Here is a 27440-nt window from a genome sequence, read left to right as displayed (position 1 = left end):
AGGCGTTTTTCACGGTTTACGACTTTGAAATAACGGAAAACAGCATAAATACGAAAAAAATTAATTACGTTTAAGTAATTATTATGGCTAAGAATATTTCATTGGATATATTTGTTCGTATTAATGACTCTTTATCCAGATTCACCATTTAACCCTTAAATGAGCTGTTTCAGAGCGCTTTTGATGATTTGTCGCACTGACAACACTACTTTTTAAAATCAGTTTTTGGAGGTTGGAAGCAACATCAATAATTTGTTGACTTTATCTAAAAAATTTATAGCTGATTAAAGTTCATTACGTCATCATATTTTGCAAGCATTTCGCATTGACGAAACAAGGAATGGTAGTAGAGAATGGGGGTTGTTTTTCGTTGCTCAGAAAACTTTTAAAGCTCTGAAGACTTTCATGGTTGTAGAATGTGATTAGTTAATTTTAGTTATTCAGGAAATTGAAACTTCAAAAAATGTCAACAAATGCAACTATCAATCTTCGTAAGTTTGATTCAAAACCATTTATTTTACTGCAAACTTTAGCAAAAAAATATTTTTACTTTAAGGAATCATTTTAAATGAAGTTGAATTTAGGAAAAAAAGGCCGAGCTAATGCAGGTCTATATAAAAATAGGATGCACCTTTATTATAAAAGCCTTCGCGAAGACAACCTGAATTCATTCAACTTTCGAAAAGATTAAACTTAGCAAATTAAACAAAGTTAAAAAAAAAAAAAGAACTTTTCTTATTAAAAAGAAAACAAAAAAGTTTCTTTTCTTATTTTTCTTCATCGTTTTTGGAGATATCTGTCTGGCCAGGTGTCTTCTGGGAGTTTCTACCACATCTGGGAGTTACTACTTTTAACAAGCATTCGTTAGCAATAGCGAGTGTATCTACATTTTATTTTATCAATCGAGCTTGTGGGATCCATTCTCTCATACAAAACGAATTCCCTTCATTTTTAAAAAGTAAAACTGCCAATTGTGTTGCACAAACAATTCTCTTGGCAACAATGCAAACAACTCCACAGTTTCCTTTAAACATTTATATTCAGCCCTTTTTCTGTTGAGCATGTGAAATAAAACTCCTACTCTCGATTTACGTGGTTCTCGCACTTCAACCTCTTTGAAGCGTTATAAAAATTAGTTAAAGTTTTTAAATTACAGGAAGTCTTAACGTTGTTATAGTTACGAACAGTGTTAAGTTTAAAATAATTTAGAGAAAAGTTTTTATTTTTAGAGCTCTGTTTACCTTTTTTGGCCCCGGATTTTCATTAGTTTTAACAATAGCAAAATCTTGAAGAATGAAAGTAAAACATCCTCATAAATTCTTAATAGATATTTTTTAAATCTGCCTTTTTTTAGGCTAAAAACGAGGGGCAAATGTTTTTTTCCTGTCTGTTCTTTTCTTTTGATTGGTTTAAAGACAATTGCGACAAAATTTATAATCGCGTTTTAATTTTGACTTTTCTGAAAGTTAAAAGTTTTTGTATAAAGAGCTTGCGATGATATCATATTCTGCATGCTGATATATGAGAAATTAACTTATAGAGAGGTCTTGCTGATTAAAAGGTAGCTTTTGTTCCAGAGGTTTAAATTGGTTCAAAGGACATTTTATAAAAATTTTTTTATCATTTTAGTTTTATCCCATTTTGCAAAATAATTTTATAAAACGAAATTTTAAAAGTAGAAAGTTTTTTTTTCTGAAGATTTCATTTCTTCGTAAACTGCGAATTTTTTTTGGAGCACGTTTAACGATGGAGTGCACTCTTTAGGCATATTTGTTTTTTTCTTTACTTAATCTTTTTTTGGCGTGAATTCTTTTGAACAACGGTTTGTTTTAGAATTTTTTTTACTTGGATCGTTGTTTTACGGTTTCGTGCAATTTATTCATGAGTTAACAGTTTTTTTCGAATCTCATTGCATGTTGTTGTTGTTACTTTGCAGAATGGTTTTAATATATATTTGGCTGTTAACATGGTTATTATGTATTACAGAATGTATGATTCAAGTTTATGGCCAAAAACAGAAGGTTTCCGCGTGTTATTTTTTTTGAAAGTTTTACCATTTTTTTAATTATTTTCATGTTACGTTTCTTTTTTATGCTTTTTTTATACTTTTTTTTTCTTCGTAGTTTAACACTATCTAATTACTAAATCTATTTTCAGAGATTTCAATGAGATTTTTATGATTTTAAAGGTTTTAAAAAGTGGTAACGCATTTTTCTCCCCCTCCGTCTTTCCTTTTACTCTGTTCAAAAGCACTGGTGAGGAATTTTCCATTATCGAGTTCCATTATCCATTTTAAAACATGCTCACCTAATAGATATCAGGCATGTAGATGATGCCACTTCTTGCTTCATCATTTAGCTTTTTGTCAAAACATTACTTTAAAATTGCTTTTTATCAGAAAAAATTTCTGCTGATGTTTTTTTTGGCGGCAGTAAAACGGAAAATATTTTAATCCGAAGATCAAAAAAAAGTTCTGATCTTCAAGTAAACTCACATAAAGTTCTAATCGTTAAGTAAACTCACATAAAGGAAAAACAAAGTTACAGCCTGCTAAGATTTTTGTTTCGCGAAAAATTTTTTTTTCGTTCTGAAATTTTTTGTTACTCTTTTCTTTGGATTCTTTTGAAAGTGTGTTTATAGTTTATATATTTGTAATAAATTAAAATACTTCCAGATGAAAGCAGTACTATAAATAGGGGAACATGTTGTACCTCTGACCACTTTTTGTTTCCGGGCGTTTTTTTGCTCCACGGTTGAATCAATTTATACCATTCAAAGTTTATGTTATTCTCTTATATTTTGCGCAAAAATTATACTTTTGCCTTTTTTCTCATTCAACCAAAAAGTATCATTTTTGAGCGTTTTTAAAAAAGTACTCAAATAGTCAATGGTACAACATGTACGTTGTACCTTTGACCGAGGTGTGTTGTTCCTTTGACCGTAATGTTATTAACAAGTTCTCATGAATATTTGGACTTTTAATAAGTAATCATGACATATTACAGCTTTGCTATATGTTATAAAGAAATTTCTAGCCAACCACATGTCAATAAAAGCTTACATAAAACCATTTTGTAAGAAATTAAAAAACATTGCCGCAGCAAGTTATAACCAAAAAACATTTTTTGATGGTCTAAAGTAAAATTTTGTTTCTTGTCGCTTTTATATTACAATCCCAAGTAAAACGTTTCGTTGTAATTCAATTTATTAATTTTGCTTTGAAAAATAACTACTAACTGCAGCATTACATAAGTCTCCCTTGGTTTGGATTTTTTGATAGATCTTGTTTTGTATCTAGTCTTGTACAAAGGGCCATTCGTTGTCCTTGTACTTAGGGCCGTGTTTTAAAGTAACATCTACGGTCATAATCCTTATGATTTTGTTTTTTTGTAGTAAATAAAAGAAAATGACATCAATTATCAATACTATTTCGATTTAGTCACATTTTTTTGAGTTGGATGCTATTTACATGGGACGGTTAGGGTTAAGATTGGAAACTTCAAATGTGATTGAATTGTACAAAATGCTTTTAATTAAGTTGTTACTATCTTTTAGATAATTTAAGAGCAAAAATATATTTCTATAACTTGCTATACTAGCTGGTGGCCTAGGTACAATTAGAAATGAACTCATTGTACCTAAGGTTACCGATTTTAAAACCCTTTTACTTGGCGGAGTTTTATATTTTAAGTAATTATGTCGATATCAATAGGAAGTTTTTTGTATGATATGATCATACAAAAAATCTTGCCCTAAGTAGATTAATATCCCCTAAATAGGTTTTTAACTTTAAATAACATTACTGTACAGTAAAAGATGTCAGATCAACATCAAACATAAGATACTGACGTCTAGATGATCCATGACCAACACTTGGTGATGGAACTTTCATTATAATATCTTCAAGTTCTACATCATAAATATTGTCATCTTCTAGTATAAATTTATTGTCCCCTGATTTCTTAAGATACTTAACTTTGTAAACTAAACCAACAACTTCAATAACTTCTGCCACATAATGTCTAGAGTATTTCTTTCCACTTAACTTGACAAGTAAGAAATTTCCTGAAACAATTTCACTATTTTCTGATTCATTGTCAAGTATATTTATTCCAAAATCAATTTCATCAAAGCTTTCATTATTTAAACTTGTGTCAGAATGTTGATTAAAAATAATCTGTTTTGCCATGGATTTTATTTGTCTTGAAAAAGGTTTTTGACATTGTTCATTATTAGATTTTGAATGTAAAATAACTTTCATTTCAGGTGTATCAGTTAAAATGCGTGATTTTCCTTACGCCTTTTTGAAATAACTGCCTTTCTTAATTTGGCTTTTGGGTGAGGTCATATTATTTCAGGTGAAACAATTTCCAATGTTGATGGTAAATTGCCAGAAGTGGTTTCAACCTCATTGCTATTATTAGAAATGCAAGTTTCAGTATCCACTATTGGCCTATCAGTAACAGTTGCAGCTAAGAAGTCAATTTCAGTAAAAATATTTTCATTAAAGGGAAAAAACCCAGTACATTTAAAACTGTTAACAATATTATTCGGTACAAAAACATGAGGATAAGCTTGACCAACAAGGTAAGATATATCATAAATTGTAACTGGTTTACCAGCATTTCCTGGTGATATCATCCAATTATTCATGGCATTATTATAAAATATTTTAAATGGACCAAAAACACCACGATCAAGGGGTTGCATTTTGTGGGTTGTGTGAGGATGAAATGTCATTAAAATTATGCCCGATCTTTTAGCTAATTCAATAATAGAAATGTTAACATGACTTTCATGGTTATCCATTAATAAAAGAACTGGTTTTTCTACCGAAGGTCGTACATTACTAATAAAATGCTCAAGAAATTGCAGAAAAATGACTTCATTTGACCATCCAGATTTATTAGCTGCTCCTACACTTCCAGGAGGAGCACCATTCATTATGTAGTCCTTAAATTTTGCACGCGGAAATACAAGTAATGGTGGAATGCTACTTCCAGTAGCATTAATGGCTGCAATCATTGTTACATTATTGCCTCGTTCTGCACTAGTCATACTTCCTATTTGCTTTTTGCCCTTTGGGGCTAGGATTTTTGGTGGTACATGAACTGTGGTAATTCCTGTTTCATCACAATTCCAAATGTTTGATGGCTCAAAATGATAACGTTCTAAAACATTTCTATAATTTTTAAACACAATTCTTACAGTTTCTTTATTGAATGCAGAAGATCTACCAAGACTTGTTGGCTGCAGTTTACGTAGGGATAACTTATCATTATATCTTTTCCGAAAATCTCGTAGCCATTGTTCACCAGCACATTTATTCTTTATCCATGAAGCTTCAATTTTTTTATGGTTTGCTAAAGCATACTCATATGCAAAGAATCTGATTTGCTTTAATGTGAGCCCATAATGCATATTTGCAGCATCTGCCAAGTATTTCACCAAAATTAATTCTTCTTTTGTTGAGAATACTTTTTTTGGTTTCTTATGTAAATACAAATACTGGGTTCTTCCATATTTTTTTAACTGCTTTAACTGATATATCAAAGTTGATTTTTTAATGTTGCAATGTCTTGCTGCTTTACTTAGAATCATTTTTTGTAGAAGAACAAAATTCACTGCATCAAACATATCCTTCTCGCAAATCTTCTTACGAAAAACACCAACCTTACTCCTTGGCATTTTAAGATTAAAACATATTAACAGAAATGATTATATATTTATTTGCTCTTACTTCCTTATTGCTGTACAGAAATCAAGTACAACTATATAATCAACTTAATTATCAAGTTGCTACAGCTGCCAACTAACTTAATTATTAAAACTGATTATCAAGCATTATAAGTACATAAAAATATACATTCCAATAATGGATTGTGTGTCAAGTGTAAAATTTACTCTTATTTATCAATAAATTAAATAAAACAATGCATAAGATATAGAAATATATAAAAATATAATTTGTTAATATCATTTTATCACTTATATTATATTTAAAACTTTCAAAATACCAGCAAGAAAGTAATAGTACGCCTTTCGCTGATTTTTACTTGCAAGAGCACAGCTGTCTGATAAATTTGATGAAAAATTTCATAAAAGTGTCCTCTTTAAGTACGCAAAAAATTAAAGCGCAGTACAAACCAGTCAAAGGTACAACGTCCTACGCTGGTCAAAGGTACACGAGATGGGTTTCTTCAACAATTATCATCTCAAACCCCATTTAGGGTTAGAAATAATTATTTAAACTTTTCCATAATAAAAAAAAGATGTTGGTTAATGTAAGTAATATCATACATTAGCCAAACCATTATTTATGACAGTTTTGTTATCAAAATAAGATAAAGATAAATATTTACTTTTTAAGAGCTAAAACTAATAATTTCTTGTGGATCAACACAATCTTCCCCTACCATGATATTTTAAGGTAAAAAGAATCGTCATGGACTAATATTTCAAATGGCACTTCAATTTTTTGCAAAATGATAATAGTCGGCCAATATGACAGAGTGACTAAAGGTACAACGTGGTCAAAGGTACAACAGGTTCCCCTACATGCAGTTCTGTAAATATATGCTCCAAAAATCCATTTTTTCTTTTTTTCCAAAAATAGTGTCAATATTTTTAACATAAAAATCTTTTTTGGTTTCAGTGTAAGCACTAAAATAATAGTTTTTGACGATGACGCACAGTAAAATTACAAATGGGTTCTAATAAAAATCACCTCTTCCTTCTTAATCTTTTCTATGAAATTTTTTAAGCTGAAATTTAACGGCTTGTACTTTAAGCGCGCGCAAAAAAAAAAGGAAGATTACTAAGCGGGTTCTCTATTTTACGCTCTTCCCTCAGCCTCTTCCTTCCTTCGGCTGTGCCAATAGTTGCAAGTAAACTTTCACCTAACTTTCATAAGCAAGGGAACCTTGTTTCAGAGTTATTTTTATGGTAAAATCAGTATTAAAGTAAGAAATTCAGGATTCCGCCATTTTGATCCTTTCCCAAACCCTTAAACTCTAGTCTTACCACTTCCCCGCCCCTTCCTCCCCGGTACGAAAAGCCTAACAGAATTTAAATTGAATAAGAAAGATTTAAATAATCAAACAACATTTTTACCATTTGGAATAGTTCGATTTTATTTTGTCTATGTTATGAAGTCTTAAAAATTGTGCACGCAAGCTTTTCTGCTGCTTGATCATGTATCGATCAAGTGCTTCCCCAGCACTTTGTGTTAAACTTTTAAAGAAGACGTTAAAAATTTTAAAATAGCTTTGAATTTTTTTGTAAACTCAGACTGATGGGAAGCAAAGAGATAATAGAGATGCGGAAACGCTTTGAAGTCTGGCGCGTGCGCAAATTATGTTGTTTGAAAAATAAGAAAAGCAAACTTGAAAAAAAAAAACAAAACAAAAAACAAAAATCTGCTGCGTAAATAGCGAGAAAAATTACTTTGAATAATGAAAGTCCCCCTTCTCGCACCACGCGCATAATCTCATTTAATGCGAAATGGTTAACTAATTGAACTTCATTTAAATAGTTTTAAAGGATTATTAATAATCAAAAACACTTATTTTAACTCAATAATGACATTACACAAAGGTTTATTAATAAACCGTTACAATCGTTATTGTTTTCAAATTATTTAATATGTTTTAATTATTTAAAATTTTTCATCGAGATTTTATGCAGATTTTTTTACCGTTTCAGAAAGTTTATTCGTATCAAAAATTTTTTTCTTCGTAGACAAATTTTTTGAACAGGATTTAAAGACACCAAGACAATAATTGTTGAATGAAAAAGGTCTTGACAATGACTAAACCAACCCCCATTTCCCTCCACGTGGTTACTCTAATCTTTTACCGCCAACTCGTAAATGCTGGTGATTTTGTAGATGACTGTTGTTGATGGTTATTGTTGGAAGTTATTATTTTGTTCATTAAACTTTGATTCATAAAGTTGAGATGTTTGAGAAAACGAAACATTTGCATTTAAATTAACGAAACTTGAGTTCAATCTTTTTGCGATCATGAAAGTAGCACTATGTTTGAAATTTATCTATTATTTATATGACTGGCTCCAACCAACAAGATAACCTTATAAAATATATATACATGTATTATATGCAAAAGAAATCCAATAAAATCGTCTTAACAAAAAAATGTGGTTGCATATCTTGAAAGTGTTTAACAATGCAAAACAAAACTCCGTAGCATAGAAAAACCTGAGTGAGCGATTTGCCATGCATAATTATTGTTTTGCATAATTATTCTTTTGCGGCAATTTAAGCTCTTAATGAAGTTGTTGTTTATGTTGATGCGTACTTCGTTCTACAAAACTTGTTCTTTTAATTCTTCTGCTCTTTGTTTTTAGCCGACAAACAAAACCTTAGATAAATTTGAAACGTTGTCAAATAAAATTCTGTAGACTAATCCATTTATTGCAATAAACTTAAAATTCTCCCTTCTTATTACGTGTTTTCCTCAAGAACTCCGCGCCTAAGTTTTTATTCGTTAGTTTGATGTTAATTGATGAAGCGAACAAGCTGAAAGAACTAAGCCGACCCGTGTTTATTTTAGTTCAAAAATTTGGCAAAAAGGAAACAAACGAAATAAAGCACTTCACCAGTTGGAAATTTAAGCAACGAGCTTTAGAATAAAACGAAATTTTTCGTAAAAGAAGCGGACGTCATTATATGTTTTTTACACGAGAATAACGACACGTTCAACATATTTTAAAAATTAAAAAAACTTTTTGGTGTCACAATAAAGAAATGAAATAGCGAGAAGTTGTTTCTGCGCCTTCAAGCCGGTATTGGCTTTTTACATTAAAAGTATTACAGATGAAAGGTTTTTATCATTTTTTAAATTTAATTTTACAAGTGCTTAAGTTTCGGCTGGGTGCTTTTTTAAAACGTCATTATCCACCTTTTGCCAAAAATTGTTTTTTAGACGTTAACGGACACGGAGGTAACACTAATTCTTACACTTTCATAGACGGGGCACCTTTTTTGCTGTTTTTTTTTTTTTTTTACTTTTTTTTCTTATAAAAAAAAGCCATCTTTTTATATCACAAAGTTCGATTTAGATTTAAGAAATGGTGTCGGCACTGGTCGTTGTGGAGCTTATTTATATAATGTGTGTAGGAGTCCTGATAATACTAGGCAACGCTTTAGTCGTTCTTGCCTTTTGGAAAGGTCCTCGTCAAATTCGCACATTAACAAATTACTTTGTGTTAAATCTTTCCTTTTCGGATTTATTGGTTGGGTGCTTCTCCGTACCGTTTCGAGTGTGTGTTAAGCTAGGTATTTTTTTGTTAATATTTTTCAATTCTTTAATGTTTTATATTTCTTCGTAACGTGTCTTTGCAGAGTGGCGATATCCATGAGTTTATACTTTGGACCTCAGATTTTAGTTGACGATTATTAATTAAATATCCAATGTTTTTACACAATAGGGATAACAAAAGAGGGATCAGCAAATTACGATTATTTCATTGTGCTTGACGTCCTTTGTGGAACGGCTTCCATCTTATGTTTAACGGCAATCAGTATTGAAAGAATGTTCGCTGTAAAATACCCAACGATGCATCACAATTTATCCAGAAAACCGGTTCTTATTGCAATTGCCGTTACATGGATTGTTGGTTTGCTGTTAGCAGCGGTGAAGTTGACATTTGGTGCTCATAAAATAAAAAGCCCTTACACGCTGCTCATTCTACTGACGTCTTTTTTTGTTCCTCTTTTCGTCATAATTGGGTCATACATAATTATCTTTTTTACGGCGATCAGTGTTACTCAGTCTGCTAATTTAACAAAGGAAATTCGCGTTGCAAAGACAATTTCTGTTATTATTGGTTTGTTTGCGATCTGTTGGATGCCATTTTTCATCGCAAACATGTTGTACTTTTATTGCGCAGACCACAGCTCCACAAACCTTTGTAAAAGACTCCACAACTCACCTTGGGTTGTTGACGTTGTTATATCCCTTCGCATCAGTAACAGCATGATGAATTTTTTTGTGTACGCCGTTCGAAGCCCGATCTTTAGAAGTACGTTTCAGACTCTCGTCTTCAACTTGTGCGGCACAACGTCAATGCGAGCAAAAGTTTTCGGTTTCTCTGCGTACCATAACGCGAGCAAAAAAACTTATTCGACTAAAAAAAATACCTCTCAAAGAGAACAGAAAAAGGATCTGGGCGAGAAGTTGTGCAATAATAAAAATAATTCAAAATCACGTGATATCGCGGAATCAATTTATTTAAACTCAAAAGATATCAATTGAATTTACTGCATTAAATTTTTTTTCTATGTAGATTGTAAAGGCATAAACAGAATCTTTTTAAAAAAATGCAATCAAAAAAGTATAAGAAAGTAAATCTCTTTTTGGTTTATGTTAAGAGTACCAGCAGATCTGTCGAGAGGAGGAAGGAGGAGGGGGTTGCGTTCCAACATAGATTTACAAACAAGTATATTATATTTGCTTTTGCAAGAATCAATTAATAAAAAAAATATTTAAAGGAGTTTTTGAAATATCTTTAAATGTTAACAAAAAAACAAAAAAACAAAAAATCGGAATTTTGATTTCTATCAGCATTGATTACAAAATCTTTTTGAAACCAAAAAAATCCATCACATCAATAGATCTGATACTCATCACATCAATAGATCTGATGCTCATTGCATCAAGAGGATCAAATTTTTGTTTTCAAATTTTTTTTTTTTCCGTTGTGGAAAATTATGATGACGAATTGTCCTGATAACAAATCCACCACTTAACGTATTTGCTTTTAAATTGCTAAAATAAAGAAACCAAATGAAGTGTCTCGCATGGTAGGAAGAAAATTTATTGAGGAAATGAAAAGAAAAAACAAAAAAAAAAAAAAAATACAAAAAAAAAATACAAAAAAAAATCAGCATTGAAATCTCCACAGTTGCGTATTTACACTAAAGTTACTTGGTTATGTCTTCGGTTGTGAGTATTTGATTGACGCTTTTTGAGTTTTCTCTACCTGATCAAACCTCTTTTTTTTATGATGGACTTAACATTAGTAATTAATGAAAAAATGAAGATAGAAAAGTCACCTCAATACCAGAAGGTCGCGCGAGCAAAAAGTTTAACCTAATAACAAAACATAATCTTTACAAAATATTATTTATTGTTGTTGATATTTTAACCTCTTTATCTCTTACAACACTCTCCCAATACATTAAACTAATCTTTAATAATATTTTTATGCGCGTACTTTGTTTTCACGAAAAAATGAAGCCTTCTGGTTGTAAGGTGACGATAAAATCCTTAAAAGGTAGAGTAACATTTTTTGTTGTTGGTAATTTAGAACTCTTTAGGATAAACCTGAAAAATATGCGAAACACTCTCTCGATAATTTTTTTTTTTAAGCAATCAAGCCAATCCGGTTTTTAATAAAATGCTTACAAAGTTTGCAGTTTTCGTTTGCTCTTTCCATATTCAAGCAACATGCAAGAAATTCAACAAGTTCTTTTTAATACCCGGAAAGAAAATAAGCATCTACTTTTTAATGATCTTTTTTATTCAACCCTAATCTTTTTTTAGGATCTATTTGTTGATACAAAAGCTTTCATAACAAGATCCATCAACGAAGATTTAATCAACCTAGTTTCTTAGAATGCGTGTAGAGGAAATGCGCTTTTAACGAACAATTATTTTGATCGTGTTTTCTTGAGAAAGAAATCCAAAGGAAGAAGTAGACAGAGAAGATATAACAAAATTGTTGCGGAAAATTTTACTAATTGATCGTTTCTTTCTTACAGAAAAATACAATGAACAACTTTAAAACGCGCAACGCTTCCTACAATTACACTTCGGGGAGCACCGCGACTGCTACTACGCTAGAACTGGTGTATCTAGCCCACATTGCCGCATTAATTTTGGTTGGAAACATTCTTGTGATACTTGCATTTTTTAAAGGTCCACTGAGGATGAGAACATTTACAAACTACTTTGTGGTGAATCTGGCGCTAAGCGATTTGATGGTCGGATGCGTTTCAATACCTTTCTGGATTTGCGTCCAACTAGGTAAAGAAAAAGTTTTTTTTTTACTTCATATTAAAACTTGATCTTCTTACATTCAAAAAGCAGCCCCCCTTTCTTTCTCGACTTTTTTTTTCTAAAGTTATTGTAGAGTATTGCAAGTAATGATGCGGTGACAATGATTTTAATTAAACACCGATTATCTTTAAAAACCGTTAGGGTTTTTAGTAAAATAAAAACAAAGGTAAATGAAATAAAAAATAAATAAATAAAAAATTCCTTAATTAAAAGAAAAAAAAAGTTCATTAATGAAGAAAATAAAGTACAACTTCATAAGTCACGTGACTCTGTGTATGGCGAAGTTGCATTCAAAATGTTAATCAAGTTCAGCTGTTGTTTTTTTTAATTAGTAAAATTAAAAGCAATAAGCAACACTTCATATTCTCGTTAACACAACGCTAAAGAAGAAAAAGAAATATATTTCACCTATATGATAGCAAAATATGCACGTAATCAAATCAAAAGTACAAAAGACGGAGAACTGTTTACCAATAAACATGCAAATACAATGTTATCGAATATCGAACGACAAACTTTTAGCACATGAACCATCTGAAAGATTGAAATCTTCTTTAAGACTACCAAAGCCTACTTTTAAAACGCAAGAGGAAAATGTCACCTTTTGTGTTTCCCGCCATCTTAGAATATTTTTTCATGCTCTTTTTAAAATTATTTTTTTATCTGATCATTAAGATGTAAAAAGTTTCAAATGATTTTGTTTATCTTTTCTTTTTTTTGTGACTAAAATGACGCCAGAAAGAAAAAATGGTGACGAAAACATCTTTATATGATATCTGCATTTAAGTGAACAGATTAATTTTCTATAAAAGCGTTTGTCACAAATAAAAAATATTTTTGACGTGAATTCTCTGTTATTGAAAAATATATACCCCCCCCCCCTCCCAAGATTAAAAAGAACTTTAAGAAAACCTTCCAAAGTTGTTTACTAATCCAACTCGCATTTATTACCCCAAAGCCATATTTTTGAGTACAATCAAAAGATTGCCAGGCATTTTATAAAGGATATATTTTTTAAAAGAACTATTTATATTGTGAAAAAATTATTCAAATGGTGTTTGAAATTTTTTAGAGATTGGAAACGCTACCATTTTGCGCCATTTAATGTCGCTTGACGTGTTATTTGGAACAACATCCATTGTCTCTTTGGCTTTAATCAGTTTGGAACGGATGGTTGCCGTAAAATACCCGACGCAACACTTCAACTTGCCAAATAAACCAGTGATAGTTAGCATTATTATGACTTGGCTGATCGGGAGCGTCTACACTGCTATCGTCAGCCTTTGGCTGTATAAATATATGAAAGAAGTGACGATAGTGATCTTTATTTTGGCATTTGCGCTACCATTAGTTGTAATTCTTGTGTCTTACTTAGTTATATTCGCAACGGCCAGTGGAATGATTAGGCCTGATAACCAGGACAGCAGCCGTTTGTCCAGAGACATACGTATAGCAAAAACAATATCAGTAATTATTGGACTGTTTATGATATTTTGGTCACCTTTTTTTATCTTAAACATCACTTACGTTTTCTCCGATACCCGTAAAAATTGGGAGCTGCCATTGCGAATAACTAAAATTTTACATTATAGCAACAGCATGATGAATGTTTTTGTTTATGCCGTTAGAAGTCCGGATTTCCGCGAAATGTTTAAATCACTCCTTTTCAGGTGCGATACACGTGGAATTGACGCAAGACTGAAGTCTTTCTCTATTTCATCGATAAAAAGTAGTTCCAATTATAAAAGTTCCATTCCAAGACTAGGAAGCTTAAAACACTCTGATTCTAATACACATTTACCTTCTTGTCTTTTGTTGAGTAAGGAAGACGTAACACGCGGCACCGTCATTTAGTACAAGATGGATATCTTGTCGTCATCGCCTATTTTTGCACGTGTAAATTTTTAACAGTTCAATGTTATGTATAACATTCCACCAACAGTTCTGTAAAAAGTTCTACCAAGAGTTTTGTAATATGTTCCGCCAAAAGTTCTATAAAATGTATAAACTTCCGCTATAATTCCATAAAACGTGTAAATTCTGTAAATATTATATCTATATACAATTAAAGGCAGTATTGGAAAAATCACTTAAAACATGAAGTCAAAATCAAGTTGTTTTGGTAAGATTAGTAACATCTACATACACATTTTTTTTTTTACACACTTGATAAGTTTAACCAAAAAAGCAAATTACTTTTTAACGCCAATTTTTTAAAATCCAATTTTGTTTTGAATTTTTTTTTTCGTTTTTACATCTCCAGAGGTGCTAAATAATTGATGTAGCTGAAAAAGTCGTGAAATACATTTTTTAATAATTGGAATAAAATTCGATTACAATCATCCGTCAAGTAAACAACTGCTTCATAAAAAAAGTTCAGTATTTTTATTTCACATAGTTACATTAAAAAGAATCAGCAGCGCCATTTACATCATCATCACTCCACATACCCGCAGTTATTATCCGAGGTTGAAAGCGCCCCCCCCCCACCTCTCTATTTTGTACTGTTTGAGAGCTCTAACAAGTTTCAGCACCGGTCATCGTGTGTTGTGGTTGCATAAATTTAAGTTTGTGACGTAAGAATAGGAAAATGAAGCACGATAAAAGTGAAGCACAGCTGAAACTGTCAATGCAACCTGTATAAATGTAATGAAACTAATTAATTTTATGAAAAATGTTTTTTCATGAAAAGTAGCATTTTCATAAATCATTTAATTTTTTAAAATCTTGAGTTGATTAATTTAATCTGTTTTTAATAATAATAATAATAATAATAATAATAATAATAATAATAATAATAATAATAATAATAATAATAATAATAATAATAATAATAATAATAATAATAATAGTAATGATAAAAATAAATACTCTAATGTTTTTTTTAAAAATGAAAACCATTTCTTTCTGGCGGTGTTTATAAATACAACGTAACACTTTTCGTTTTCCTTATTTTTAAACTTTTTTTTATAAATTTTCATTGATATCGTTTTTCAATTGCGCCGATATCCTATTGAAATTGTTCTCCGACTTCATCGCAGCACCAAAGATTTGGAGGGAAGAAATCTATTTGTAAATGGAGAAAATGTACTTTGATAGACATGTCACACGCCATGTAATGGTAGGCCTGCAGAAGCTTCTTAATAAATTTTTTACTATCATATAATCGTTCATTTTCTAAAAAATTATTAAATATTCCCTGAAACGCATTCTTAAGCATTAATCTCTACGACGGAGGTTAAAACGTATAAGGTTATAACTCCCTACCTGAAACTCTTCATAAATATAGACTTCTTGAATCTGAGTCAACCAGAATCTGAGTCAACCAAAAAGAGGCTAAAGAGCCTCTTAGAAACTAGTTTTGAAGTTACCTACAACCATTGAAAGTTCTATTCATAGCTTTGAAAAAATATTTAATCAATCGAAGTTTGATACACAGTGTTGGCAGATAAATCTTTTGTGGATTCACTTGCAGCACACGGCTCATCCTTTTTTGACCGGGGATGTATCCAATGAACTGTAGCCAATTTTTCATCATTTAAAGTGAATCTTTTGCTTTCATGGAGAAAACAACAGATCCTTATATATTCCAACTGCGCTGCCATAAGTAATCCATCCACTTTGAGATCATTGCAAAGGTTTTATTTTATGAAATATAGTTGGTTTTGTTAAACAAAATTTCCATATTTGCATGGTAAATACGACCATTACGAAGTTATGCATTTTTTAAGCTCAAACTTGAAGAATCACTCAAAAGATGTCAGTTGGTGGCGTTATGTTCAACACCAACAGCAAGCATGTGTTGCAATTGACATGGGAAATCCACAGTTTGTCTTGTTCACCCACTTTATGTAAAAAATGCCATTCATAGATCGCTGCCCGCTGCAGTTTGTATAAACCTAGAGAGCCAGTGAAGCATTTATTTTATGAAATCATAATATCTGAAAAGTAAAAATGTCTTTTAGACTTTTACAAAAGCATGAAATTAGGTTTTTTTTTGTGGGGAAAGTAACTTAAGCATTTAATGTTTAAGGGGAAACAGGGGAGAGATTATGCGTAACACTGTAACATAGAACAAGGAAAACATGTCAAAACAATGACTTAACCTTACCTTTCTTATATTTCCATTTACGAAAGGTTAGAGTCATTCTTGGCTGTAGATTCTATCAAGTCTATCATGCCTCTCAGAGATCAAGCCCCCTCTCCCTTTTTTCCCTAGCTCTAATTGCAAAATACTCAAGCAAATCTGAATAGCAAATTTTCTAATCATTTAGAGAAGCAAGATTTGAAATTGATTCATTAAAATTAATTTTAAGTTACTTTCAGGTTACAGAAAGAAAAAACTTTGCGTCATCATACTTTAGTAACCAGCGTCAACTGGTAATATTTGGCAATATTTGTGACATTTGGCAATATTTGTGATATTTGGCAATATTTGTGATATTATTATGTCTTCAAAGTAATTTAATTTTTTTTTGTTAATAATTTGTTTAATTTTTTTTCTTTATTTATTTTTTATAAAAATATAAAAATTTCACTTTACTTTACTTATAGTGTTTGATACCGTTTTTATCAATTATTCTTCTTTCGGTTCTTCTTTTTTACACGAATCTCTTCTTTATTTGATTAATTGTTCTTCTGACTTCAGTTTAATTCCTTACTTCTTTTTCTCTTTTATTCACTCATAAAGCTTCTTCTTTATTCAAATATTTTTCAATCACAAAATTTTTCTCTCTTTAAAATTCTTCTTATAAACTTTCTTAAAACTCTCTTTTATTTCTCTTTAAAACGCTGTCTTCTTCCTTCTATCCGTCTCCCTCCTCCTCCTCTCTCCTTTGTAAACACTCTATTTTTTTGAGCTTTTATAGTTTTTGGTTGTTTTCTGTTACGATACTTATTCGTCATTTATTTATGTGGCCGGTTCATGAGTCTTCGTGTTTACGTCTTTTTACCAGTTGTTTTTTCATTTAACTTTTCTTCTTTCCATTTTATCACTAACTTACGTGACAAATCATCAAACCACGTGATGAATCATCGGGTGTACGTCTTCTCCGGTTATTGTTTTTAACTTTTCTTCTTTTTGCTTTATCATTTATTTGCATGGCAGGTTGAATAAGTCTCCGTGTGTCTGCGTCTTTTCATAGTTGTTGTTTATAATTTAATTCTTTTCGCTTTATAATTTATTTATACGAAGGGTTGACAAGCCATCTTGTGTACGTCTTTTCTGATCATTGTTTTTTTTAACTTAATTCTCCCACCTCACAACAACAGATATCTAAATCTCTTAAATTTCGGAGCCCTAGTTATTAAGAGCCCTTAGCATTTACACAATGTCATGTAGGATTTACGGCTCTGATAGCAGAAACGGTGACAACGGAGCTTGACAGATAATTTGAGCTCCAACATACTTTTACAAAGTTAATTAATATATGACATTAAAGAATTTACAAGAGGGAGAGAGTAAGTTTTCATTAACTTCACTCAAGAAAATTTTAAGCAGTTATAAAACAAAATTGTAACTAAAACTAAATAATAAATTTATTAAATTTATCTTCATAAACATGGAGCTCTTTCTACTGCAAGTGGCTGAAATAATTCACCGTATAAAAAACGAGCAGCAAACAGCATAATAATTTAAAGTTCTAGTTTCTACGCTGTCCTAAAGCAGAACTGTTTTTCCGGGCCTAAAGTTCTTGACTTTGTAATGGATATTCGTTAACTTTTACCACCGTACCATTTTCCAAAAGCACCGCGATAAAGTGCTAATATTTAAATGTTAGATCAACGATATGTCGAAGATTAATTGAATTAAGAAAGCTGAATTAATATTTAATAAATCTAAATTAACTGCGTTCACTTTGGAAGATCAATTTACGGTATTGTAATCAAGAGCTTTGATCAGGCGAAAATTTTGAGGGAAACTTTTATTGGTGGATAAAAGGTGGCAAACAAGTAAAAAATTAACAAAAAGCAGACAAAGGTTTTCAAAACCAAACTCTCAACCAAAAAAAAAAAAAAAAAAAAAAAAAAAAAAAATTGGAAATAAAAGTATGAAAAGTGAAAAACTAAATCGTAATTTCACTATTTTTCAGTTTTAAATAGTTAATATTTAATATTCAAGTATCTAATCCTACGTAACATGAGTAATCAACATAAAACTTCCTTTACAGAGCTAGTCAGCATATCCCAGCTTCTGGGAAGGAGGTAGAATATCATTTTGGTTAAAAATCTCGTGATAATCCGGTTTAATCTTCACAAATATTATTTTTTAGAAATAAACAAGAGGTTCGGTTTTCTTGATTTAGAACTCTTTTGATCCCGAGAAATGACAAATAACATAAAGCCGGCTTTTAAAGACATTTTTTCTTATCAAAAGTTTACAAAGAAGAAATCTTTCCTCAAACTTCTGATGTTTTTTTTTAAAACCCAAAAAACATGTTATGACAAGTATAATCACATTTTAAATATTTTTTAAAAACCACTTTTTGTAAAAACTCATTCAACATTGCTAACTCTATCCGGTCAAACAGCTACTTTTCTTTTTTCAGGCGACGTGCAATTTTTAAAAAATATATTTCACTCAAAACTATTTATTATTATTTTTTTTAGAACGCACTCTTGCAAATGATATCAATAGTTTAAAAGATATACCAATACAATATGTCTCCAACGTTTAGCAACTTTTTTAAAAAATACGAAAAAAACAACATGAAAAAGATCTATTTTGATCAATCAGCATCCCAGTTGATTGAAGCATGCAGCTCTCTAGCTTTACTAGTTGGTCTGCTGTTTGATTCGATCTGTATAGATATTACACTAGCATACTCTATTAAAATTAAGACAATAGTAGTTTAACGGGGGTTTAAGATATCGCTGAGGTAGGGCTATCTCGGAGGTAGCTTCTGAGGTTCCCCTTTGAGGTATCCCCTGAGATACCACCCTGAGTCAACCCCCTGAGGTACCCGTTTGAGATACTTCTCAAAGATAGCTTCTGAGATAGCCCTATGAGGTAGCCCTTTGAGGAAGCCGCTGAGGTATGCCCAGCGGTTAGGGGCTGAGTCCTGTGGCCTGGCGAACCTATCTTTAGGTCAACGCTCGTGGTCCAACAGCGTCTAGAACGGCTTGTGACAAAGTATGTGGTGAGTCCGCGGTGTCACGGTTGAAGTAGTCTCCGAGGAAGTGTCTGTTAATTAACAGCATTTATGAAGCGACCACCATCAAACATTGCTATAGAGTCAAGCACGATGAGCACGTTAATATCAATAGACACAGCTCCAGACGAGGTACAAACTATATTTATTGTTATACCATTACCATTTTTTCCTATTTTTATGACTGAACCATTCAGATGCTGATCTCTAGTGCTTCGGAAGCCGATAGCGAGGAACTGCCGCATACCCACATACCAGCATACCAACCATAAAAGGCTATGGATTTGGCGGACCATATTTGATATTTGATTATTACCAGAAAGGCAACGACATGTTTCTTCAAATATTCTGTGTGGATTTAACCCATTTGAATATAGCAATTTCGTCCTCCCTTCTACCACTATTTCTATTTTTAGAGGATTGAGAATAGGTAAAGTCTTTTCAGGCTAACATGAGAAGTTGACTGAGCTAGGACATGCGATTATACCATATTTTAGACTGTCGCATGCAAAAATAATATCAAGCAGTCAGCTGGTTAGTAAAGCAACTTGTTGAATCCTTCTGTGACGAGAGATTTTTTCATAAGCAAGAGCAAAGCGACCATGAGAACCTTGAGCAATTTTTGCCGCCAATGAGGCGAAAGAGACACCTCTGTATCAGTTGAGATGATGACCTGCGAATGGTCACTGAACATGATCTCATACTCCAGATGGTCTCCAAAGCTTGAAGGGTGAAAAGGATCTCTACCAGTGATCATCTCAAAGTTGAGAGGCGTGCAATATTTTGAGGGATTCTTACCGTAAGCGTCAGCTGCGCCTGAATTTAGTTCAGTGGCAACAGCTGACGAAGACCCTAACCTTAGTGTGGTAAGATTACCAGGATCTACCTGGTCTTCATAGCCTTGCATTAAACGATCTGGAGAGGTTCATTGAGAAGGGGAAAGGAATAGGTCACGCATGCCCCAGTAGTCTCCATAGAACTGAAGGCTATTAAATTCTTGACCTTGCATTTCTATAGCCATCTTTTCTACTTAGGGCTCAACCAAAATTGCTTACAAAACGAGCTGCAAGGTCTGTTCCCTTCGCAAGAGTTCCATCATAGACTCGAAGGGTTAGCTATCAAACTAACGGGTAAAGTTGACGTGGTTATCAACCTATCACCTCGAAGAGCGTGCCGCGTTAACAAGTCCTCGTGGGGTCGCGCTAATGCGGATGATAAGAAAATAGGTTCAATGATATTTGAACTCAATTAAAAAGATATTTTGAGTGGGAAGAAAGATTTTACACTTGACGCGTATAAAAACAGGAGCACAGTTGGGAAATTTAAGTTCAATGAGTGGGAAAAGTTAAGTAGAGATATGAAGAGAGCTCTTGGGATTGAACCAAGTCTAAATAAATATCCAAATTTACCAAAAAGTTTCTCAAACTCCCAAGAAGAGAAAATGTGTGAAATTATCAATCCTAACCCGGAGAGAGCGGATAGAGTCTCGAACAGTCTTGAAAGAATCACCGAGTTACTCAAGAAACTAAGAACTATAACTTATTCCATAGATAAAGCCTTAAACAAGCTAAAGAGTATCAGACAGCTTGTAGATGGGAAATAAATAAAGAGGATTGAGCAAAAAATCTAGATGATTGAGGAGGTGGATGTCAGAGAGAGGTTCGGCAACATCCAGCAGAAAAGGGAAAATCTTGAAGAAGCCCAAAAAAACTACGCTGATGCAGAAGATTGGATAAGGAATTACAAGGAGGCTTAAATAGTCAGTTTGCACAAATACGCGACCTCATTGAAAGGATAACAGGAGAAAGGGCTAAGACATTGACAGTCAAAAAGAAAGAGCGACTTTCTGGGTGCAGGGGTTCAAGATAGGCGCGATGCTGACAGCTATCGCCACTTTGATATATTAATGCTAATATGGGAGGTCTGGGCGAAATCGGAAAAGAATTCGACATCCCCGTGGGAAAGGATCATATTTGAATTTAATTAGGAAAGAATTAAGCCTTCGCTTGTGGTTGAGACTACAACCATTGTCTTAGCGATATGACGAGCGCTGACTTGTGCAGGACGGAGGAGCTGTTGAGTATTTCGCTATAAACATGGCTGCTGGCCATATCCCAGAAATCACAGAAGGGATAACTAAGGGTGATTTAAGAGGAGTTATACCGTGTGTATTCTGTCAGCTCAGCTGGCGGCTCGCGGAAGCATAGTCGGCTCTTCAGCCAACTCCTTGAATGCTCAGTTGCTCAACCACGCTCGTCGCTGGTTCTTATTGCTGCGAGTCCTGGACTGGCACCATTACCAGGGAACGAGATGCGACCTTGTATTAGCCTTTATGTCGAATTCATGATTGAAAAATGTTGAAGACGAGAACTTCAGCTCCTATGGCGAGCGCTGTAAAACTAGGGTCTGCGGTTAACTCGCTAGTGAAGCGCTGCTTCTTCCCCCTTTCGGCGCTAGCGTCCTGCCTCTTTTCTGGTTCTGGTTGCTCTTTGTCTCTGCATCCTTTGTCTCCCTACATCCTATTCATCCACCTTTTTTGCGGTTGCGGTGGCAGCGGTCTCCAACATCTGTTTTTTCCAAAGTCTGGAGAAGAAAAATGCTGTTTTTCTTTTCGTGCAGCCACCAATGCTTTTCCAGCCTTAACAGCTCTCTCGTCGTTTTGTTTTACGGTAGCTGTCGGTTCTTCCATTATATATATGATTATCGGATCTACAACTTCAATAGGCAAATCAGGATCCTCTGAGTTCTTTTTTTCAACAAAGTGCTGATTACGTTGTACAGACCATGCTCAACAGCATGGATAACGGAGCTATAAACAAACCAAAACGGTAGTATACCTCTCTCGAAAGAACACAAAGAGTTTGTTGCAATACTGGGTTATTATAGTGATCACTTTTTAGGGCTGATATACAGATCGCCCGCAATAACCATTGGATGAAATACAAAATCATAACACCTCAATACCCCTATCGCTTAAGGTGAATATAAGTTTAGCGGCATATTGTCTCGAATTGAGTTGCGATCAGATCTCATCAACTTTAGATGATTCTATAATGCCCCCATTCTCAACGATTATCTGGATGAAGGAACTCCTGCTTTTAAAGGGGAGGATCGCCACGGCACTCAGCTAGTCTCTTACGAGTCGGGGGACGGCTGAGTATCTCTACGCGATGATCCACAGACTGTGCTTGATGTGGCTTCCGCTAATGGGAGTCTTGAGTAGCGGGAACTTTTGGGAATCTATTTCCTTTTCTGTGACGCGGTCGTCGATTATGAAGATGCACTCTTCGCCAGCCATTATTTCAGAAAGAAACTTTAGGGTTTTCTGGAAACCGAGGTGCTCTAAGTTTTCTGGCTTTACAGAGAGAATTTTTTTATTGCACATCAGGTTGGAGATAAGTAAGTTTTGTTCCAATCCAGCATTGGATAATTCAGAAGTTTTATAGCGTTCGGCCGGCGATAAAGCCGACGAGTACAGAGCTCTGTCTTACCTAAGTTCGCCGCGCCGACCCAAAGAAGATGACCTATCGGGTTTACTTTTCCAATTAGTGGTGTCCATCTTTTCTAAAACAATGACCACCAATTAGAATATTTTGTTTCAGTGAGTATAAACATAATGGTTGCAGTGAATGCGCGCAATGCCCTTATTCCTAGCGGGACTGACTTGTGTCACTTGGCAGAATTATTGAGAAACTATGACTCTGATGGTATGTGTATATTTATCAAGGACGACACCCTCAGGATGGATAACGGCATAGCATTCATAACGGCAGCTGGTATTGGTTTAGGTATAATAAGCGCCATCGCGAGTGCAGCTGCGTTCACTAGGAGTCAAGTCACAGCACAGAAACTCTCTGGAAACGGGACCAAGGATGGGATTGAGCGGCAGAACAAAGGCATTGGGGCTGTCAAGAAGGGGCACCAAAATTACGCAAAGAAACGCGTTGAGAACCTGTATTGAGATTGTCGCTTGCACTGAAACTCAGCGTTGAGAACCTGAGCGTTGAGAACCTACCTTGAGATTATCGTGGCGCTGAAACTCAGCCTCAACAATGTTCAAGAAGCGTTTCTGAAGATTTGTCACAGCTGTTGTCTTATTTTTTCTTCCTGAGAATTTCTCTTAAGTTTATATCAAGGCATCACGAATTTCTAATAGAATGTCAAGTCCATACAAGTGCCTAACTCAAGCTCTGAGGAACATAGGTCCAGCATTGGATGAGATACTACCTCCTTCGATGCATGCTGATTGAGAGACTTTCTGGTTAAGAAAAATTATCTACAATTTAGCTAGGAAAGCAGAAACGATGAAATCTGATGATGTTTACCATGCAGCAAAGAATCATCTCAGCTACAGACACAATGCGGAGGGTTTTCATGAGTATCCCAAACTTCGGAAAGCTTTCTACAACTTTATGGAAGAGACTATCGTCCTAGAGAACTGAGGTTTCCTCGGAATTCAAGATAAGATTTTTATTTAAAGAAATATATTTCTTTGATATATAAAGAGTTAACATACAGAGTTTTTGACAATGTCTTTCATTGAAAAGCTCAAAAAAATACCGCCTAGTGGACTATCAGACCTGATCCATGAGAGTAGAAAAGAGTTTGACCTATATGTTGCCGGATTACATGGGTTGAAGCGTAACCTTTTAAAAAAACGTCTTAGGAGCGTCGTGCCAGTTGGAAACATATGTGAGTACGTGCATTTCCTCTAAAAAGGGAAAGCTGCGAGGCCAGTAGATCATAATTTCTCATCGATCCCATTAAAACTATTGCTCAAATAAAAAGTATGACAGGTGTAGACTTTGATATTAATGTAGAATGGGATAGCAATAAAGAATTAATGTAGAATGGGATAGCCATGAGAACGTGCACACATGCACTAACGCACTAAATCAGTTTTGCAGACTGAGTGTTTACCTCGAAATTCTTGACAAACGAGGTCCACTGACTTGGCCACATCTGCTTCAAGTAAATACCGGCCGCAAATTTCTGGGGGCTGTCGGTCTTGAGGAAACTATAATATATATCTTCTGGAGCTCTCGTAAGTTATCTGTTCGCACTGGGCGAGCCGGAAGGCGGACGCCGTCGCGCTTCCAACCCTAACTGGTCCATGACTACGCACACTATTGATTCAATCATGAGACAGGAAGGGCAACCTGCTTTTAATAGTCTTATTGATGGGCCCGCTAAACGCTTTGTCCGTAAAAAGCTTTAGATTCTTTCCGGATGGGACTGAGTTACCACTCGGTTGAACACTTGCAGTTGCCGTAGACATGGGTTATGATCCCATTCAACTCTATACATATTTTGGCGTTGTTAGGGTTAAGAGAGGTCTTTAATTGCTCTTAGACACCGATCTGGTGTCTTCACTCCGCATTGCGACTTGTATGTCTCATCTCTTTTTGGTCTTTCAGACAGTCCTTATATGACTTGTGGCGTAGTTCCTAACCAACCCTTTCGCCTTTTTCCTATTTTCCATTCCCTTTTTACCCTCACAGATAGTTGGGTAAATTTTTGGTCTGAACCCAACAAACTTATTGTCGAGGCTAACGCTACACTCGTCTTTGAAATAATCCACGACCATTTAGTTTTTCTTATTGAAGCATGGATGATCTTTCGAGTACTCGCTTATGTCATAGAGATCGGCTCTCTCCCTCATATCTCTATAGAGGTACTCTGTCTCAACCTCAAACAGCAAGCTGTCCGTGTCCGTACACAGCAGCTGTGCTTTAAAAACATACCTAGCCTTTAACTCTTTATACCAGAAGTCATACATCATATGATTTGACAAGTCAAGTAAAGATTACCCGATATATATCGGTTTATTCAGCTTCAGCCTCCTTTTTGTGAGATACCCCACGAAGAATAGGTGCATGTCGATGTCAGTTAAGAGCTCGAACTCGACTCTAGTCTTTTTAAGCATGGCGTTCCACGCCATCCCTGCAGCGCTGAAGTAGTGACCATAGTTCTTCATCATCGCCTTCGAATACCTCTGCCAGAAGCTTTTCATCTGTCTCCAGGTAGAAATCATGATAGTCACCAATGTATTTACATCCAAGCCTTCTCCAGACATCTTGCGCGTGGGCATAGCCTTCATCCTTTATCCCAAAAATTTGAGCATATTTTTGCCAGCCTCAAACATCAAAGTCCTCATAGGTTTTTCCCCAACGCCAAGACAATCATTGCGGTGTGCTTCTAGAATGTCTGCTCTTGAGAAGACATATAAGCAGCGACGACAAGAGTGCTTTCTATCTCTGTGCTTTTTCGTTAGGTAGAGCATCATCGCAAGGTTCTTTATCCAGACATGAGTCTTTTCTAGATTGGTCTTATCCACCATTAGTAGGAGGTCCATAGCCGTGCCTTCCACCTCGCTGACCTACATCGGTTGCAACCCACAATTCCATCCGAAGACTCTCACTGAGAGCTCAGGGTTTAAGCGCTCAAATTTTTTGACATCGCTGATCTTCACAGGGAAATTAGTATCTGTAAAGTCCAGCTCACCATATGTTGTGCATAGGCACTTTTTAGTCTTTGTTGGATTTCACTGGACATTTCACGGATAAGATGGCCCACTCGAAGCATCTATTATCCCTATTCTTCACGTTGATTAGTGGATATAGCTAGGCGTCTCAAAATAGCTACTCCTGTGGAATAGGCGATACACAGCAGTTCTGATATCCAATGACTCACAACTAGCAACTATAGAGGATAGGGCAGAAGTTTCACCAAGCCACAGGATAGAGCAGAAGTTTCACCAAGCCACAGGTCTCAGCCCTAGGCTGAGATAGGCCCAACGGTTAACTTAGAGGGGTATCTCATAGGGCTACTTCAGGGGGGCTTTGCCCCACCCGGAGGCGTACCTCAGAGGGTGCCTCAGAGGTTATCTCTGTAATAGTCCTTATCTTAAACCCCCATCATACTATTATCTTAAACCCCCATCATACTATTACTAATGGAACTTCAGATACCAACATTTATACTTCCACAATGCAATCTTTTTAGATTTCAAACTTTGAAGAACTTGGTTTTCTATTTATTAATTCTAAGTTATTTTCATTACTGAAAATTCGTTGCGTTTTTCGATTGACCAAACAGCTCTCTCTCTTTACACCACCTAATATTTGTGAGCCTATCATTGACTATCATCTGCTTTCTAACGGCTGCATAAACACTTGGGTTGTAACATTTAAACTAATATGGCTCTGCATTTTGATGGAAAGAAGGTTAATGGCAAGGAACTACAAGTAGTGTTAACCAAAAACGCTGAAAAAGAAGTCAGATTGGGGGTATGTGGTTTTCAGATCACTATTTTCAAGAAAATTCCTATGCTAAGTTAGCAGAAAGTGTTCAAAATTATATTGCTAATAAGTCTTTTGATACTCACTGGAGAATAGAACCCTCGACAATTGACAACCAGGGCAGCATTATTTGTGCTGAGAGGGCCTTAGATTCACTTTTAACAAAAGTTTAGACTTTTTTTTGCGCTACTTTTCTTGCTTTTTGACCTTCCGGATCATGGATAACAATGGATGTTACCTGTCTTCAGAGTATTTCTGAGACAATTCTCGGAAGTTAATTATCTGGTTATTTCTGACTCTGGAGTAATCCTTCATACCTATTATCTGCCACTTTTCGCTTCGCTTACTGCTTTTCGACTCGTTTCTATGATTCTTAGCTTTCAGATCTTAAATGTGACTAAACTGATCATTATTAGAAATTTTATACGGCTTTTTATAGAAAATGATCAAACCAACATTTATGATAGAGCTTTATGCACTCGTATTTCTGAAATTTTTTTCCAAACAACTATTCCATGTGTATAAACGAAGAAAAAATCTTTACTTGTCAAAAATCTTTGTTGACATTACTTTAAAATCATTTTTTAAAAAACTTTTCAACTATAAATTCACTTGCTATTTTTCAGATTTCGTCCATAATCCTTGAACTTATGATTTTTTCACAAATGCAGGTAATTGTAACTTTGAATTCTCACAAAATGAACAAAGGTCAAACAAGAAAAATGCTCAAGAAAAAACTTCAAAGGAAAAAGTTTCTATTTTTTTCATGAGCCTAAAAGCAAATTATAAAATGATTTTTTATTCGAGAGCTTTAAGTGCCCGAGAGAACCTCTTGACTTTGGTTGCGGTTGACATATCAATAAAATAGTCGCCTAGATTAATCACCATACCACCAATGATAGCCG

General features: G+C 34.2%; 3 protein-coding genes and 3 long non-coding RNA genes across 17 annotated transcripts in view; 2 read left to right on the top strand and 4 right to left on the bottom strand.

Moving 5' to 3' along the window:
- The first annotated feature begins 354 nt into the window (after positions 1–354).
- On the top strand, positions 355–14192 carry LOC145202249 (octopamine receptor beta-2R-like). Of its 2 annotated transcripts, none has more exons than XM_090083391.1 (3): positions 355–491; positions 11786–12050; positions 13156–14192. In XM_090083391.1, exons 1-3 carry the CDS (start codon positions 474–476, stop codon positions 13935–13937), a joined length of 1065 nt encoding a protein of 354 aa, XP_089939517.1. In that variant the 5' UTR covers positions 355–473; the 3' UTR covers positions 13938–14192. The 2 variants fall into 2 exon arrangements, with proteins under 2 accessions (XP_089939517.1, XP_089939516.1); XM_090083390.1 differs by lacking the exon at positions 355–491 and adding an exon at positions 1944–2021.
- Positions 1891–10366, top strand: LOC149891368 (adenosine receptor A2a-like). 5 transcript variants are annotated; one of them, XM_090083392.1, is made up of 4 exons: positions 1926–2021; positions 8574–8843; positions 9082–9298; positions 9451–10366. In XM_090083392.1, exons 3-4 carry the CDS (start codon positions 9091–9093, stop codon positions 10275–10277), a joined length of 1035 nt encoding a protein of 344 aa, XP_089939518.1. In that variant the 5' UTR covers positions 1926–2021; positions 8574–8843; positions 9082–9090; the 3' UTR covers positions 10278–10366. The 5 variants fall into 5 exon arrangements, with proteins under 5 accessions (XP_089939523.1, XP_089939518.1, XP_089939520.1 ...); XM_090083394.1 differs by lacking the exon at positions 1926–2021 and adding an exon at positions 8946–8963 and having other exon boundaries at positions 7627–8805; XM_090083393.1 differs by lacking the exon at positions 1926–2021 and adding an exon at positions 8946–8963 and having other exon boundaries at positions 7627–8843.
- LOC149891367 (uncharacterized) lies at positions 10680–11487 on the bottom strand. The gene is made up of 2 exons (XR_016451246.1): positions 11430–11487; positions 10680–10790 (listed from the first exon to the last, which is right to left on the bottom strand). It is a non-coding gene; the product is annotated as an uncharacterized LOC149891367 (long non-coding RNA).
- LOC149891366 (uncharacterized) lies at positions 11743–12777 on the bottom strand. 2 transcript variants are annotated; one of them, XR_016451239.1, is made up of 3 exons: positions 12555–12777; positions 12335–12463; positions 11743–12046 (listed from the first exon to the last, which is right to left on the bottom strand). It is a non-coding gene; the product is annotated as an uncharacterized LOC149891366 (long non-coding RNA). The 2 variants fall into 2 exon arrangements; XR_016451238.1 differs by lacking the exon at positions 12335–12463 and having other exon boundaries at positions 12492–12777.
- LOC149891365 (uncharacterized) lies at positions 13078–17893 on the bottom strand. Of its 6 annotated transcripts, none has more exons than XR_016451241.1 (4): positions 16627–17893; positions 15351–15982; positions 14230–14719; positions 13078–14075 (listed from the first exon to the last, which is right to left on the bottom strand). It is a non-coding gene; the product is annotated as an uncharacterized LOC149891365 (long non-coding RNA). The 6 variants fall into 6 exon arrangements; XR_016451243.1 differs by having other exon boundaries at positions 16648–17893; XR_016451242.1 differs by lacking the exon at positions 16627–17893 and adding an exon at positions 16195–16561.
- A 9380-nt stretch (positions 17894–27273) lies between these two features.
- Positions 27274–27440, bottom strand: part of LOC149891364 (ATP synthase subunit O, mitochondrial-like) — a 7137-nt gene continuing 6970 nt past the window's right edge. The window contains exon 8 of the mRNA XM_090082946.1: positions 27274–27440. This exon is cut by the window's right edge and continues 7 nt beyond it. Coding sequence (XP_089939072.1) covers positions 27334–27440 — 107 coding nt within the window. The 3' untranslated portion in view covers positions 27274–27333.

The sequence above is a fragment of the Hydra viridissima genome, unplaced genomic scaffold, assembly GCF_058129835.1.
Source record: "Hydra viridissima isolate aposymbiotic clone 2 unplaced genomic scaffold, HvirCarnegie_v1 scaffold_3, whole genome shotgun sequence".
Lineage (NCBI taxonomy): Eukaryota > Metazoa > Cnidaria > Hydrozoa > Anthoathecata > Hydridae > Hydra > Hydra viridissima.
This window is presented reverse-complemented; position numbering and strand designations above follow the sequence as displayed.